The following is a 15,719-nucleotide window of genomic DNA, read 5'->3' on the forward strand; positions in this document are numbered from 1 at the left end:
TAAGCACCCATACTTGAGAAAGAAAGCTCAGGGAGGGGGGGTTCACTCCCCAGAAAACAGCCTGGCTGAAAGCCAAGGTGCAGCCTGGAGGCAGACCAAAGAAAGATGGTTGGAGATGACCATTTGGTAAGTCAGCTGGATCTGAGCTAGCAGGAAGCAGCTGGGTTGTCCTGCTCTATGCTGTGCTGTAGGGCAATTTCAATCATCATCCTGAAGGCTTGAGCTGCTGCGTTAACTCAGCTGGAATAAGTAAGCAGATTAATGGCCCAGACCTAAACCACGTCCTAGGCAGAAAACCACTGACTTAGACACACACAGCACAGTAATTTCACAGCCAGCACCATCACAAAACATTCTGTGAGCAAAAGTGTAATGAGGCTGCTGACGGATGGAGTTCTGACAAGTGCAGAGGCAAAACAACACAAAGAAAAAAGACTAAAACATAAATGCCAACAGTTTTCTGAAAGTGCAGGTAATTCGGGACCTGTGTCTTGTTCCACCAAGGCCACATCCACATGAGTTTGACCTCATACCCGAAAATACTCATTCTACTCACACAGAAGGCAGTAGTGATTACACAAACCTTTACTTATTCTGATTTCGAATTCGGAGACACCTCCTTTTCAATGGTGGCTCCAGATCCTCTGGCCCTGTGCTGAGCATTGGCGCTGAGATAATGCACGGCGCGATCGCAGTCTTTTCTGCTGGTTTTGGCACAGGTTGGATCACGCAACCTGTCTTGGGCAGCATCCGCAAAGCATACGCATGGTCCTCGTCTGCTGGGTTGTTAAGGTTCGGGTCCTGTTTGTCTCCCCCAGCAAGGGGCTCCTCCCCAGTCTTCTTGCCGGCGTCTCCCTCCAGGTGGCAGTTTGACGCGCAGTTGTTCTCCTTAACGGACTCCAGCTCGCTCACCGCCAGCTCCTCGGGGGGTTGGGGCTTTTTGGGCTCCTGGGGTGGCTCTGGGTTCTTGGAACCCTCCGTGCTCTTGGTGCCATTCACAATGACGTTGCACACGGCTGCACCAGCTTCCAGTCCCGGCGTGCCGGAGGCCAAGGAGACGGGGCAGCAGTGAGCTCCGTCACTGCACGGTAACGTTTTTGAGTCAACTGGGCTGCAGTTGTCCCTGCAGTCACTGCAGTTCCTTTTGTCTGAGCTACCAAAAGCCAAGTTTACAACACTGTTAGGTTCACGTTCCACTTTCACTTGGGCGTGCAAAGCCCTGTGGATAACATTGTGCAGCCTAGACCGGTGGCCTACTGTTAGGTCTATCACACCGTCCTGTGGACCCTGTAGAACACTGGGGAAACCAAATTTACTGTTGACTGGACTGCCAGGTCTGACAGTCAAGTCAACGACTTCATTTTTACTGTGCTCCTGAAGCACTTGAGCTTGATTTAGGGACTGGCCTGAGCAGCTCGGTGACGAGTCAGAGGATTTGGACGATCCTTGCTTGGACTCTCGAGGGGATGAAGAGCTATTGGTTGGCTTCGCCCCGGGCGTCTCGCTGGAGGTGCTCGGAATGAAGCTCTCGCCGTTGCTGGAGAAGCCATTGGGGGGTTTGGAGTCGTTGATGTGAGGGATGGGGATGGGAATGGGGATGGGGACGGGCAAAGGGACAATGACAGGATATGGCACTAGTAGAGTCGGGGGCGGCACCAGCGGGGCAAGGGATGGCAATCCAAAGTTCATCATCTGTGGCATAGGCATAGGACCATTTGGCATCATGCTGACGGGGGGAAAGGGAAGACTGGGCAAAGGAGCTCCAGGAGGGGGAGGTGGCAACAAGCCTGGAGGATTCCCAGGCATGGTAGGTGTTGTGGGAGGATGGATATGAGGGGAAAGCATCGGCCTGTGCATGGGGCTAGAGGTGGGACCCATATTTCTGGGACCACCTGGCGGGGGACCGATTCCAGGAATCATTGGATTTGACAGAGGGCTGTTAGGATTGGAGGCGTGGTGAGGCGGCCCACGGATAAACGGTGGACGGATTTGCTGCATAATTTGCTGCTCCATGAATATGGGCAGAGGAACTGGCCCACGGTTTGTCATCACCATGGGAGGACTGCGAGGTGGGACACCAATTGGAGGCACAATGCTAGCAGGTGGCTGGACAGAAACTGGTGGAATATTTGGATTCTCACTGATGGGAATAGGTTTGGGAACTGGCGTGGGGATTTTAGTGACAGAGCAGTTGGCAGTGTCAGACGGAGAGGCAGTGGTAGACGCTGATGGTCCAGGACCTTGAATTTGGCCAGCTGCAGACACTGGGGATGGGGCTTTTCTCCGAGCATCTGCTAGCGGTATATTCCAAGAATCTGGAGTCAGCAGCTGCACCCCAGTGCCTTCTGCTTTATTTTCAACTGGAGGATGTAATGTACTGCACAGTCCAGCTGGAAGGTTGGCCTGTGTCTCTTTGTAGAAAATGTCCATTTTGTACTGATTGAGACATTTTGCACTGCAGAACTGAAGCCTTCTTTCCCCGTCCCCAAAATCCAGATACTCTTTTGTGTGTCTTATGTGCTTACACCAGTCACATACCTACAACACAGTAATAAAATCAAATCAGGTAAGAAAAGCAATCTTCTCTTCATAGTGTTATTTCAAAAGTCATTTTTCAGTTGCTTTCTAAATACATTCTTTTTTAGCAGGAAAAAAAAAAAAGAAGAAGTTACATTTGTGAAAACTATGCTTTTTTTTTTGCTCCACAATATTGGTGAATTGAAGGCCACTCCCTTTTCTGGCTCCCATGATCTCAAATCTACCTTAAATGATGTATCTTAAGCCCACACCACAGAGAAGAATCCTCAAACTGTTCCAGCATGTATATGTAAGGATAGGAAATCCATCTGAGTGGTAATTGAAGCACACCTGTACTGCCTGGGGTGCCACGCTACACAAGAAGTTTGATAACTGGAAAAGGACTCAGAAACTTGCTGGAAATGAATGCAAATAATTTCTGCTCAAGTGCAGCAGACTGTAACACTCAGTTTTCTATTAAGAGTATCAAGTAGTAAGTTGGAAAGGGTGAGTTACTTTAAAACGGCAACACGAAGCAAAAAAGCATCATTCATTCTTTGCCCTTCATTCCAAAGAGGAACTTGGAAACAGTCAGGACATTTGTGTGAGGTTTGAATGGTCCCAATTCGTGACGTTTCAGCAAGCTGGAATTATTTCCTAAGCTGGAATTATGTCCTGAGCTGTTTGCCCACTCTTGTGTACGAGTCACTTTGAGTAAAACTTCTTGGCAAGCAAGGGCCTATTTATCAACTTTCCAAATACTACAGCAAAAAGTTTGTGTTGCAGCCTCATTTTTGTTTTGTTTTGTTTCTCTGCTTTCCATTTAATCCACTTTTGTGTTACTATTGGTGTGGGGAAGGCACAGCCAACTTTTTTTAAAAGTAAGGCTGCAGAACTAATTAAGCTGTGAAAGGTTTTCCCAGTTGTAAACCACTAGACACCAAAGTTCAAAAAAATAGTCATTCCAGGCTTCAGAATCCATTACTTCAGAGAAATTATTGTGATTTCATTAACACATTAATTTTGCAACACCAACAGCTCTCACAGATGGTGGAGACATGATCTACAATTCAAATATGACTCTTGTTTGCACAAATGCCTTTCCTTCATATGGCATTTTAAACAAGAATTAATATGAGTAATCTTGCCATAGCTATAAACAGATAAACAGATGTCAGATTTTTCAGTGCCTTACTTTTTTGACAGGATTTTACACACAGAAAAATAGAAAAAACAAAAAACACAACCCCACAACTTTTTTTGTCATTTGCATTGGTTCTCAAAATACTCAGTTGAGAGGGATTTTTGGTGCTTTCTATCAGCATGTTCAGCCTATGACCACGTCAGGATATATCCTGCTATTGTTTGTTCTGCCTTTTCCAAATAGCCCACATGAGCTGGTTTTGAAATGACTGTATCTTTTGTACACCAAAAAAAAAAAAAAAAGGACAAAAAGAAAGAAAAGAAAGGGGGAAAAAAAAAAAAAGGATATGCTTGTGAAAAGACTTGCATTAAAACCGTAATTAATTTTAATAACTATTGGCCATATAAACAATTCCAAACAACATATGTCAGGCATCTGATTACCCATCTCATTTAACTCTCAGCTTTCTTTAATAAAAACAGCGGTGACATTTTTTATTTTTCAGTAATATACCTTCAATATATACACAGACATATACACACCCTCACCCCCTATATGCTATCTGTGACTATTAGCCTGGTCATTTTATCTCTGCAACCTTCTGGTTATTGGTCGTGTGGCTGTTTGATTCCCTCTCCTGCTTCCCCACGCCACCCATCCACTCACACACAGGCTCCCTCTACCTACCAGAGAGTTCTTATCCCAACATTTGAATCAAAATAATGACTGAAGACAAGGCAGTTCTTAAGCCAACCCTGAAGTCTGGGAATGCAGGGTGCAGATTTTCAGCCTGGGCACATGGACACAGCAGAGGGTGCTGCTCGACACGGGCGGCGTTAGGACGGGCACAATCCCAGTGTGATGCCCCATGCAAGGAATAACATTTCCTGGAGTGTTGCAAACTGGGCCAGCCCTGCACTGAGCACACGCTGAGGATCTAGCACCCTCAAAAATGTGAACTAGAAGGCTGTCGAATGCACAGAAGAGTGGAGAGAAACCCCTCTGCTGCCAGGGCACACGCATGCCCCCCAGGTCGTAGGGCAGATGGGGTGCGTGGAGGAAGGCAAAGCGGGGGGCACCCTCACTTCCAAGGGCTCCTGGGTTTTACCAGGCACTGGCTCTTCCTCTGCTCCCCTTGGGAAAGTTCAGCAGCCCTGGCAGGCAGCACCAGAGCCAGGTAACCCCTCTCCACAAACAGTGGGCACTGAACCATCCTGGGGATTTGGGGTGGCTCTGGGTTTTGCCGCCCACCTGGCAATTCAACACAGGATGATCTGATGGAAACACCTCACAACTGACCTCCTGACATTTTCTGACTTGCCACTGTTTGCCAAGCAGACAAAAAGGGAATTTGAGTCTACACTGCAAGCCAGTAGGGTACTATTAAGCTCAGTCAAAAAGCTGAATTTACCTTCAAGTCATTTTTGACCCGGAGCTCCCCGCTGTAGCCACAAAGCTCTGCCTTTTGCATGCACAGAATCAGGATGGAAACCTCTGTGCTCCTTCTGCCACTGGCAGGGTATGTTCTTACCCCAGGGGCTGTGCAAAGAGGCAGAGGGTCTCCACATCTGCTCCAAGAGCTGCTCCAAGAGGCACCAGCAGCTCCCAGCTGGCTCCCGAGGCAGGCTAGGGGCAGGATGAAGCCCACCCTGGCCATCACCCACCAAAACAGTGTTTGCTTGCAGGGGAAAAACAAGAAGGAGACCAGGCCTGGGGGTGGCTGCTGTAAGGGCTGGGGCAGGAGCCCAGGTGAAGCTGCTTCCCTGATCTAGTCCTGGGATGGTGCAGCTAAGACCTGCCCTTCCTTCAGGGCAAAGGAAACTAACCAACTTGTAACCCAGCTGCCAAAGAAGCACCTGAGAATCAGGAGAGAGCACACTCAGCCTCCTCATCTTTCTTGGGGGAGCACCCTCAGTGGCTTTAATTAAACAGACCAAAAGAAAAATACAGCCCAAAAAAAAAACCACCCTTGTGGCACCTTTTCTAATAACTTAATTTTATTAGTTATCGGTTGAAAAATTCACTGAAATACTTTAGTCTTTTATTGCTGTATTGATTTGTTTATCTCCAATGGGCTCCTAAGTTACTCCCAGCTAAATAAACACTTTCTCTTCCTGGGTAAAATATTTAGAAATCCTGCTCAGAAATCCTCTACTGATTTCTCCTGCTTTCAATAATTCACTGTGGTACAAGCAACTCTGCAGTCTGCTTGCCTCACTCACATATTGATCACAGACTTTTCTGTATATTTTATCACTAGATAAAATTAATTAAAGCAAACGAAATGAAAGCAGTGATTCTGTTCCTCTGAGCACCCTGGATGGACCGAAGATCTAATAATTTTCGCATGGATTTTATGCAACATCTCAAACTGTTAAAGTTAACAGCAGGGAGAAATGTCTATCTACTGCATCCCTGTATTTCACTATTATCTATCTATCTATCTATCTATCTATCTATCTATCTATCTATCTATCTATCTATCCACTCAGTCTATGCTGTTTATTTCAGTTACAAGTATAAAATGTGCACGGCATGCACGGGTAAGAAGACACCTTACAATACCACACTAAAAGGCAGAAAAACAGACGAGGAGGAAATTACTGGAGGAGAAAAAGTGTCACTTAAGAATTAATGAATCAAGTCTGTCTTACAGGATTGATCATTTAAGATGAGGTCAATGAATTTATGATACAAATGGTTATATCACTGGAGGTAATAAAACGGAGCAATATCATTCATTTTACATCTAAGTAATGACATGCTCAGAGTAATTACAGACTCCTTCTAAAAGCCTACACTGATTAGTTCAGATGTGATAGGTGAAACATATATATCTTTCCTTTCAAAAAAAATAACATTTTCTTATCTGTAAAACACACAGCAAATGTCTTATTTTTTTTAAGTACTGGCGTTCCATACAGAACATCATCATTCTTCACAACCAGCTCAAAAATCTCTGTTCCTGTATTCCTTCTGCTTCCCTTTTCCTGCCTCATCCTTCCACTCCAATGTATAACCCAGAGAAGAGCTAAATGCTTGCTGAATGCTTGGGAATGCTGCACCTTGGCTTTGGTAGGGCTCACGCATGGGAGTCGCTCCCCAGGTTTCAGTGGGATTAGCCACAAGAGTTAATGCTGCAGGATCATGTCCAGAGGGCCTGGCCCAGCACCCATGGAAAAAAAAAAAGAGAAGAGACACCTCTTTAATGCAACCAAGCAGCTTTGGGTCTGCTGCTTAATGCTCACCCTGGAGTCAGTGGGAGCCTTGCCCCAGGCCACAACGGGAGCAGAGCCACGGGTGGGCATCTTGGAAGAACTACAGCAGAAATACAGAGGAAGAAAATAAATGCCACGAGGCTAAGTTCCAGATATTTCCTAACAAACACAGGCAAAGCAACCATCTTGGGTACATTTCTACCCAAAAGGAGGTGGGATCAGTAGCGACGTGACTGCCCAGGAGCCTGAACATTTCTGAGACAAAGGGTCAGACCTTGCACGGTGCCAACAGATCCCCTCCACACCATCATCTCCCTTGGAAAATGAAATACTCTGAGGACTGCTCGTGGGCATGCACACTTCACACCACTGATGCCAGAACACAAACCCTGAATGACAAGAAGATCAGTAATAAGATAACTGGCTCTATCTCATTCAGCTGTAACACAACAACCCTCAAGAAGATTAAATTTACCTAACTGGGGCATGTCCAACGCTAAACAACAGAATGAACATTTCCTCCAGTACATTTAATGTATTTATATTTTAGTGGCAGGTTGCCAGCGTGCTACTTATGAGCTCAATGACTTGATATCATTCATCCTCATTCCTGTGAAACACGGAGCCATCTACACCAGGAGACAACTCAGAAGGCACCAGGTCAGCAGAAACACCACTCACATCTGATACGGGAACACTGGGGAAGCCAGGACCCAGGGATCCTCTAACACTTGGATTTTGCTCTTACAAAGAGCCATTCCTTTTGGCATCTGTATCTTTATTTTGATAGAAACATCCAAAGCAAGAGTCCAGAGGTGGCCACGAGGTTGCCCCGCGGACACGACACAGGCACCCTGCTGTGCTTAAAAGGGTCATGCTCGGGTTTTAGGCACGGGATAATTAATACTTTAATTGGCTGTCAAATGCAGGAACCAAGCACATCCATTAGTGCAGTCCACCACTAAGCTCTGAATGATAATCTAGTACCAGAAACTACTTCATGAAAAAATACATTTGCTAAAAATCTGTCTGTGGAGGTGTCTACATCCCGAGAGAAACCAGGAGTGAGTAAGGTGCAAACACCACTGCAGGAATGAGAGAGCCTGTGCCTTACACATGGCACCCTGGACTAATGTCAGCTCTCTGGGAAAGCTTTGCAAGGGGACAGAAAGAAGTCACCAGGGCAAAACCAGTCCCTTTTCAGATTCTCCACAACCAGAGGGTGATTAACAAAGCCCCTCTCCTTGCTCAGGAAAATGCTGTTGTGGGACACCTTGCCCAAGAGAGGGCTGCATCTTATCCTGAGAATCAGGGCCTTACCAAGGATGTTGAAACATGGGACTGAGGCCTTCCTTCCTAGCATAAAATCCATGTATTCAACTTCGATGGGTGGTTTCTACTCCCTGTTCCCACTCCAGTATCCAACTGCTGTCTCTTCACACATGCTCATGCGTATGTTCTGGTTTCATGAATGCCACAGACTGTGTCCCAGGCCCTTCCCTGCACTTTCCAACTCTGCCACCTCCCCTGGATGTACGAGGTGTGGAGACAGAGGCTCTCACCCCATCCCAAAGGCTGCAAGGCAAGGAGACAACACCCTTCCTTCCCCAGGACATGCTCCTGCCCTGGAGCCAAGCAAGAACCCGACACACCAGCCCTATGTTTTTCAGTAAGGGCTCAAGTTTTTTGAAGCCTGCCAAACATTGGACACAGCAGCAATGCTAGAAATTAGGAAGTGGCTTGAAATGCACATACAGAGGTTTGTAGTAAACAGCCAAGCAAGTCACCACAAATGCTCTTCCACACAGCTCAGCCAGACCCTCTGCAGATCACCCAGCAGCCACCAAGGCACCTTGCCACCCGTGCAGTGCTGTAAAGCACTCCCAGCAGGACACCAGGGAACCATTCAGTGTACCAGTAGGAAAGAAACCCAGATCTGTTTGTCCAGAATGCCTAACTGTTTTCAAAAGGCAGAGGAATGTGAAACCTGTCTCAGCTGCCCTCACCACCTCCCCCAGCTTGTTGGGTGATGTGGCTGCCTGCTCCCTCTCGACTTTCCTCCATTTATCCACCACCAAGGCCCCTCTTTGGAGCAGGTATTGGTAGTATCTAAACAAATCTCCTCATAGATCACACCCACAGTGCTAAATACCTGCCACGGCCCCATCTCTGCAGCCTGCTGCATGACCAAGTATGGAGAAACTTGGGGGCAGGAGCTGTACCTCTGCTGTTAACGTATTTCATGCTCGTGAGCACAGAGAAGCTGTGGCCCCAGCAGGGCTCTGGGTGAGACTCACCCCTCCTGCAAAGGTCAGTTTGGAAGTCTGTACACACTCTTCATCCCCTGCCCTGCCCACCTCCTGAGGGTGCCCCCATGGGGGCACACAAAGGCCCCACTGGGCTGGGCAGGCACCGCTCAGCTCTCAGCACACACACACATGGTTTGCTGGACAGAAAGATGGTCCCAAGGCACTGGAGCTCCCTTGCAGCATGTCCTGACTCAGAAAAAAGATGAGTGCTAAGAAGTGCAAGGCAGGCACCCCACCATGCCAATTGGGAAGGCGAGCAGATGAAGATCTGCAGGACACAGCCATGCTCTGCTCAGATGTCTGGGGTCAAAGTGAGTAGGAGGAGGAGAATACATTCCACCCAGAGACAATGGCAAATGACAAACTCCTTTCAGAAGCTAGCAGTCATCAGCATAATGGAGCTGAAATGAAAAATGTAAAGGTTTATTTTGTTTATCTTAATGCTGTTGTGCTTTTCTACCACAGGAGGTGTTCAGCTGCCAGCACCCTGCACCAAGCCATGCAGTGGGGGCTGCCTCGTCAGAAGCCACCCAGCCCACTTCCACTCACCAAGGTGTCCTGTGTTTCCCTACCTGATCCTCCTCCAAAACGCCCACCCTGGACGTGCTCAGGTCCATGCCTGAGCAGGGCATGCAGGGGTCTGTGTGCCCAGCACCACAGCTGCTGAAACACTGGCCCATGGGGCAGGGGGCTTTGGCTCGGGGGTCCCTGGCAGGGATGCAGACTGCCCCCAGAACAGGAGGGCAGTTCACAGCACCTACTTTCAAGATGACTCTGACCAAGTCCTGCCTCAGCTGTTGTGACTGGGAACTGATGCTATTTCACTACCAAAGGTCAAACAATACCAGTAACAGGCTGCCTGTCTGTGTTTAGGCACCTGTTCTCATCACCTGGTGACCCCTTCCCACCCTAGAAGGGCAATCAGGGAAAAGAAAGGAGGCCCGTGGGTTGAAATGAAAACAGATTTAATAAAATAATAACAAAGAACTACTATTAATCCAAATACTATCAAGAAATACAAAGTTATAGTCAGCCCATACAGTGGTCATGAGGTCTCTGGGCAGCCTGTCCCAGGGCTCTGTCACCCTCACAGGAAAGAAGCTCTTCCTCATGTTGAGGTGGAACTTCTGTGCTGGAGTTTGAACCCATTGCCCCTCGTCCTGTCCCAGGGCACAAGTGACAAGAGCTTGTCCCTGCCTTCTTGCTGCCCTCATGTATTGATAGACATTAATTAGATCCCCCCTCAGCCTTCTCCTCTCTGGACTGAACAGCCCCAGGTCTCTCAGCCTTTCCTTGTAAGGCAGGTGTTCCAGTCCCTTCATCATCCTTGTAGCCCTCCCGGTGAAACCAGGACACAGGCATAACCCAAAGTGTGGCTCTAAGATCCAGCCCCAATCACCATTTTTCATGTGCTTATTGCAAGACATTCAGCATGTTTATCACGGCAGGATTTTTCTGCCCAAGATGGCTCGTGATTGTTTTTTAGAATCGTTGTTTCGTTCAAATGGAGTGATTATTATAAAACATTTAAAAAAAAAAAATTAAAAAAGAAAATCATTCCAGCTGAAACCTGCTGCGAGGGAACCCCGAGGCAGGCTCTAACACACTGTGAATGTGGTTACAATCTAGCTTGTAGTGATGCTAGGTGTGAAGGAAAACAGATTTTTACAATGTTTGGAGCTTTGTGCAAAAACAGTTGACAAAACAGAATGCTGCAGTTGTCTACAACCTAAAACTGTCCTGTGACAAGTTTCTCTCTGTTTAAAAGAGACCAAAGCTTGCCTGCTTGCTTGCTTTTGCTTTCCATGGTGGAATCCTCTTAAACTTCTTGTCCTCCCAAAATTCTTTGCCACGGTTTTTTGAGGAGCAAATACTGACTTTGTGTCATTTAAATGCAAGACCCACTCTGTCTCCATTTTCCACCCTAATTATGCAAAAGTCTAAGCTACATGAAGCATAAGGAGAAAATAGAGCTATTTGGTAATTAATGGCTAATGATAAATTGATTTCATTTTTTGAATAATTGCAGTTGTCATCTGTGGTATTTAAAACATAGTCTTTTCAAAGCCCTCATGTTCCTTTGTGTGTGGGGGCTTATAAATGTTCCCAGTCAAAAGCAATGAATGTAAGCTATGCTAATGCCCAGTGGAAATCCAGGTTGGATCTTGTTTCATCAGAGTGGCTACATATTTGATTTTGTATATAAACAGCTGAGCTTTGTGTTTTCAACTTCAGTCTGAGGCTTTGAAACCACAGGAGGAACTTTGGATCTGAAACCACTGGTGAAGCCCATAATATGGTGGGTAAAACTTCAGGGAAAATGAATGTAGTGTGAGGTGGGGATTGCTAGGAGGGAAGTTCTTCTCCCCAGAAACCTTTCTGGCTGAAATAACACTGAATAGGACTATAAAAGCATTTAAACTTTAAAACTTTAAAGTTAATTTTAAACTTTAAAATCCTTAATCCTTTATACGCGAGCAGCATACAAGAGCTGGTCCCAGGGCACATCTGCAGTGCTGTCTCAGTACTGGCTAAGGCCACCCCTCCAGAAGTGACAGAAGTCCTAAATAAAATTAATATGATGCAGAAGACAAAAGGAGGGCAAGAGCAGGAGAGAGGTGGAGGGTTAAACACCCTCAGCAGGCCAGACAACCCATCTCACCCAGACTCCCATTTCAGAAATGCCTGAACATCCTTCCCAAGTGTAATGCAGGCCCTGAGAAGCCCCATCCCTCTGTGAATCCACGGGCCTCTCAGCATCACCATGTCATGCAAGAGGCTGTGGGGCAGAGCAAACCCTGACTCAGGCCATCAGATCCCAAGCTCAACTTCCAAGCTCCCCTCCAGCCTCGAGCTCATCAGATGGCTGCAGCAGCCCAACACTGGCATGGTGGTGAGCACACACAGAGAGATCAAGAGGCAGCTCCTCTTCCAGACTTCACCTTCTGTCTGACAAGAGACCATTCAAGTGTGTCTGAAGCCTCCTTCTTGGTGAGCTTAGTTTGAGGGCAGGGATCTGTGAGCCAGCTGAGTGTCTCTACCATGCTCCTCATGGCCCTCAGCTCATGGGTGGCAGTGGGAGAAGCCAGCTTGGCAGACCAGTGGCACAGATACATTTGCTGGTCAGGCAAGCAGTTTGATTCAGGTTATGTGGGCATTTGTCACCTTGATCTCTGACATTTTATTTCCAGGCCACGAGGTCCTATGATGTGCATTCTCAAATTCCTCTGGTCCTGCCATGATCTGGGGGAAAACTGAGCAGCCAGAAGCAAGAGCTACATTGAGCAGGTGAACCTGGGAGTCTCAGTGAACTACAGCACGTGCCTTTCCACAACAGAAGGCTTTGCTTTTTGGTCCTTAAGCTGTTAGTGCCACAGTGAGAGCTTTGTTTCTTCCTAAGGATGACACAAATATACCTCCTCAAACTGCAGGCACCAAAGCCCTGCAAAGTGCTGGCAGTGAAAAGCACCAGAAAGAAACGCCTAGAGAACAGGGCAAGAACTGTCAGCTTTGAATACTCAGGAAGGTAGAAGAAAGAAAGCAAAGCTACCAGCTGGAAAAACATCTCTGGGGCTTAGAAACACTTCCTCACAGTGTGCAGGGCCTGCCATCTCTTTGGGGCAGCAGGGAAAGGTCACACTGGGAAATCCAACTCCGTCCTCTCCCTCAGAGAGTGGAAATGCATTTCTTTCCTCAGGAGGACGTTCCCCTCCGTGTCCTTGGAGAACCTCCTGCACAGTTTACACTGTTCCACGCTCAGCTACAGGAGGCAGCAGAGCAGCTTCTCCACCCCTGGGGTGCCCAAGCTGTGAGGTCCCACCAGCGCCCAGGCTGACAACCACTGCCAGCCCCTCATCTGGGGACAGACAAGAGGGCCAGCCCAGCTGCCATGCCAGGAGCTCCTCACTGCCACATAGGGGCTGCAGAGACCCCTTTCCTGCCCAGAACAGGACCCAACATCAGCTGCAGAAGGTTTCCTCTGCAGAGCAGGGGTCGACCAGCGCACTGAGGTGCCAGGCTGTGCAGCCCTCCCTGCATCCAGCCCCAGCAAGCAGGAAAAGAAAGGGAAACTGGGAACAATCAACACTGGAGATGTTCCTACAAAATTCTTTTGAGAAACAGCGATGCTGTTAAGCACAAGAAAACTTAAGGGTAAAAGAAGAAAAGGGCGCTTGACTAGTATCTCACTTACTGAGTGACCAAAGTCTCTGCAAATGAGAAATCTTCACCCTTAACAACCTCATGCTCCCAAACCTGCAGATGACTTCAGAAGCCAGATAAAGATTGATATTCTCTAATTAATTCACTTTTTAAAATTCAGTACCTGAATAAACATGTTCACCCTCTTTTTCCGAACAAAACTTTATTCTGGTCATATAGCAAAGTAACAGTGTGAGATGGAAAATAACCCATGAGGCTCATCTGTCTAGAATTTATATCTAGTAATATCTTATATGTATTTTTTTCTCCAATATCTTTTCTTTTTAATATTCAAGAGAATATAAAAATAACAATAAAACCCCCTCCGTTATTATTCCAGTGGCTCACAGGTTGGTTGACAGGACTATAAATGTAATAATGAGGAGGTTTGAGGGGCAGGTTCATGTTTTTGGTTAACACATGATGCTTTTAGCCTGAGGCATTGCTGGAGGCCAATACCACTTCACCTGGACCAAAAATCACCACTGAACAGCCATTAAATCACTTAGATGTAAATATAATATTACTGGGTCTAGCAGTTATTACTGTAATCCAGATTTGAAGTATCATTAGTCTGTAGAACAGCAAGTAGGAATTGCAGTCTGAAACCTTGAGAAATTTACCTGTAATGAAGCAAAAATCTTCCTCTCACCTATGCCAGTTTACAGGGGTGTAACCCTCACAGATTTGTGTGTTGTTTCTTCTGATTTATGCTTGTTCAAAGGAAAAGACTCACAGAATAGAAGTCTCTGGTGCTTTGGAATATATATATATATGTAATTTTCCCCCTCCCTGCCTATCTATGCAGGTCACCTTGATCTTCATCATGCAATAATATTTACAGGCCACAACCCACTATGCTCTAACATACCCACGGCCACAGCCTGGGCTGCAGCTGAACTGGATGAGTCTTCCAGTCCACCTGAGGCAGACCCCTCACACACACACACACATTTCCCCACCCTGCCCCAAACTCCAAATCCACGAGGGACCGCGTCGGCTGCCGACTTGGAAACGCAACGTTAGGGACAGATTGACTTGACTTGTTAGCAAAAATGGATTAAAAAAAAAAAAAAGAGCCAAAAGCTTCCCAGAGAAACGTTGCTGGGTTTTAGTCTAGAGAGCTCTGAAGGGAGTCAAAAAATATTCCAGATTTGAATGCATGTGATTCACACTTCCAGAGTTGCTGGCTTCGCCGCTGGCAACGGAACACACCACCCCCTGTCCCAGAACACGTTGCTTGAAGAGCAGCCCTCTCTCTGGAAACCACATTTGATTAGAACAACCCTGGGCCGGCTCCAAAACCTGCCTGGATCAAGGAAAAGCGTGTCACATCGGTTTCAGCCCAGGACTGGGACGTGTCACATCTCCTGCAGATTGGGCATGGAGAGTGAAATTCATTTTCCCGTTTCCTCGGGAGCTGGGGGCTGGGGGCTGGAGAAGAGGAAGCCAAATGAATGAAATGGCTTGGCTGTGCAGAGAGGAAGCATCCTCTGCTTTCTCTTGCTGCTCTGGCTGGAACCCAGAGCCCTCTGGTACAGACCCAGCTCCCCTTCCCCCTCCTATTAGCTCAAAACCACCCGTGGAGAGAGGCTTGTTCTGAGCAACCACCGGGCTCACTCTTGGGCACTCCCACTTGGAGCAGGTAAGACTGAAACACCAGGTGAGGCTGAAAAGAGATGAGGAAATTCAGGAGTCTGCATGGCCTCCCAATAGCAAGGGGAGGAGAAAACAGGGAGGGAGGGAAGGAGGGAGGGAAGGAGGGAAGGAGGGAAGGAAGGAAGGAAGGAAGGAAGGAAGGAAGGAAGGAAGGAAGGAAGGAAGGAAGGAAGGAAGGAAGGAAGGAAGGAAGGAAGGAAGGAAGGAAGGAAGGAAGGAAGGAAGGAAGGAAGGAAGGAAGGAAGGAAGGAAGGAAGGAAGGAAATAACTTGATGTCTGGTAGGTAGGATTTATATCTTAAGCCAGTGTCTTCCAGGATTTGAGCCTTAAAAATAATAAATGAGGAGTTATAAAGGTCTGAAACTGCAGCCTAGAGCCAAACTTATGTTGAACTAATGTGTGTGAAAACTTCCTTGTCATCTCCTCCTAATGCCCCTCTTGTTGCAGTAAGAACAGTCCTGCCATGCAGCTGGGCTCCCCCCGGAAGCTGCCAGAGTGGCAGGCACTAACCTGCTGGTGACAGACACCTGGGGTGGGGAGGACCAGCCCTTCACCCATCCTGGCTCCTGTCAGGCCTGAAACATCTCCTGGCTCTCAAGGCGTGTAAAATGAACTTTCTCCCTTGGTGATTTACACCTGCCTCTTCCTAAGTAGGGTATGGATGTGGAAATG

The 15,719-nt window shown here is 47.2% G+C and overlaps 1 protein-coding gene across 2 annotated transcripts in view; it reads right to left on the minus strand.

Annotated features, from left to right (window-relative positions):
• Positions 1-15,719, minus strand: part of SOBP (sine oculis binding protein homolog) — a 120,433-nt gene that overhangs the window by 16,814 nt on the left and 87,900 nt on the right. For both annotated transcript variants that reach the window (XM_051613099.1, XM_051613098.1), the window contains one exon: positions 584-2,538. In XM_051613099.1, coding sequence (XP_051469059.1) covers positions 586-2,538 — 1,953 coding nt within the window. In that variant the 3' untranslated portion in view covers positions 584-585. The remainder of the gene's footprint in view (positions 1-583; positions 2,539-15,719) is intronic.

This window comes from Apus apus, chromosome 3, assembly GCF_020740795.1.
Source record: "Apus apus isolate bApuApu2 chromosome 3, bApuApu2.pri.cur, whole genome shotgun sequence".
Lineage (NCBI taxonomy): Eukaryota > Metazoa > Chordata > Aves > Apodiformes > Apodidae > Apus > Apus apus.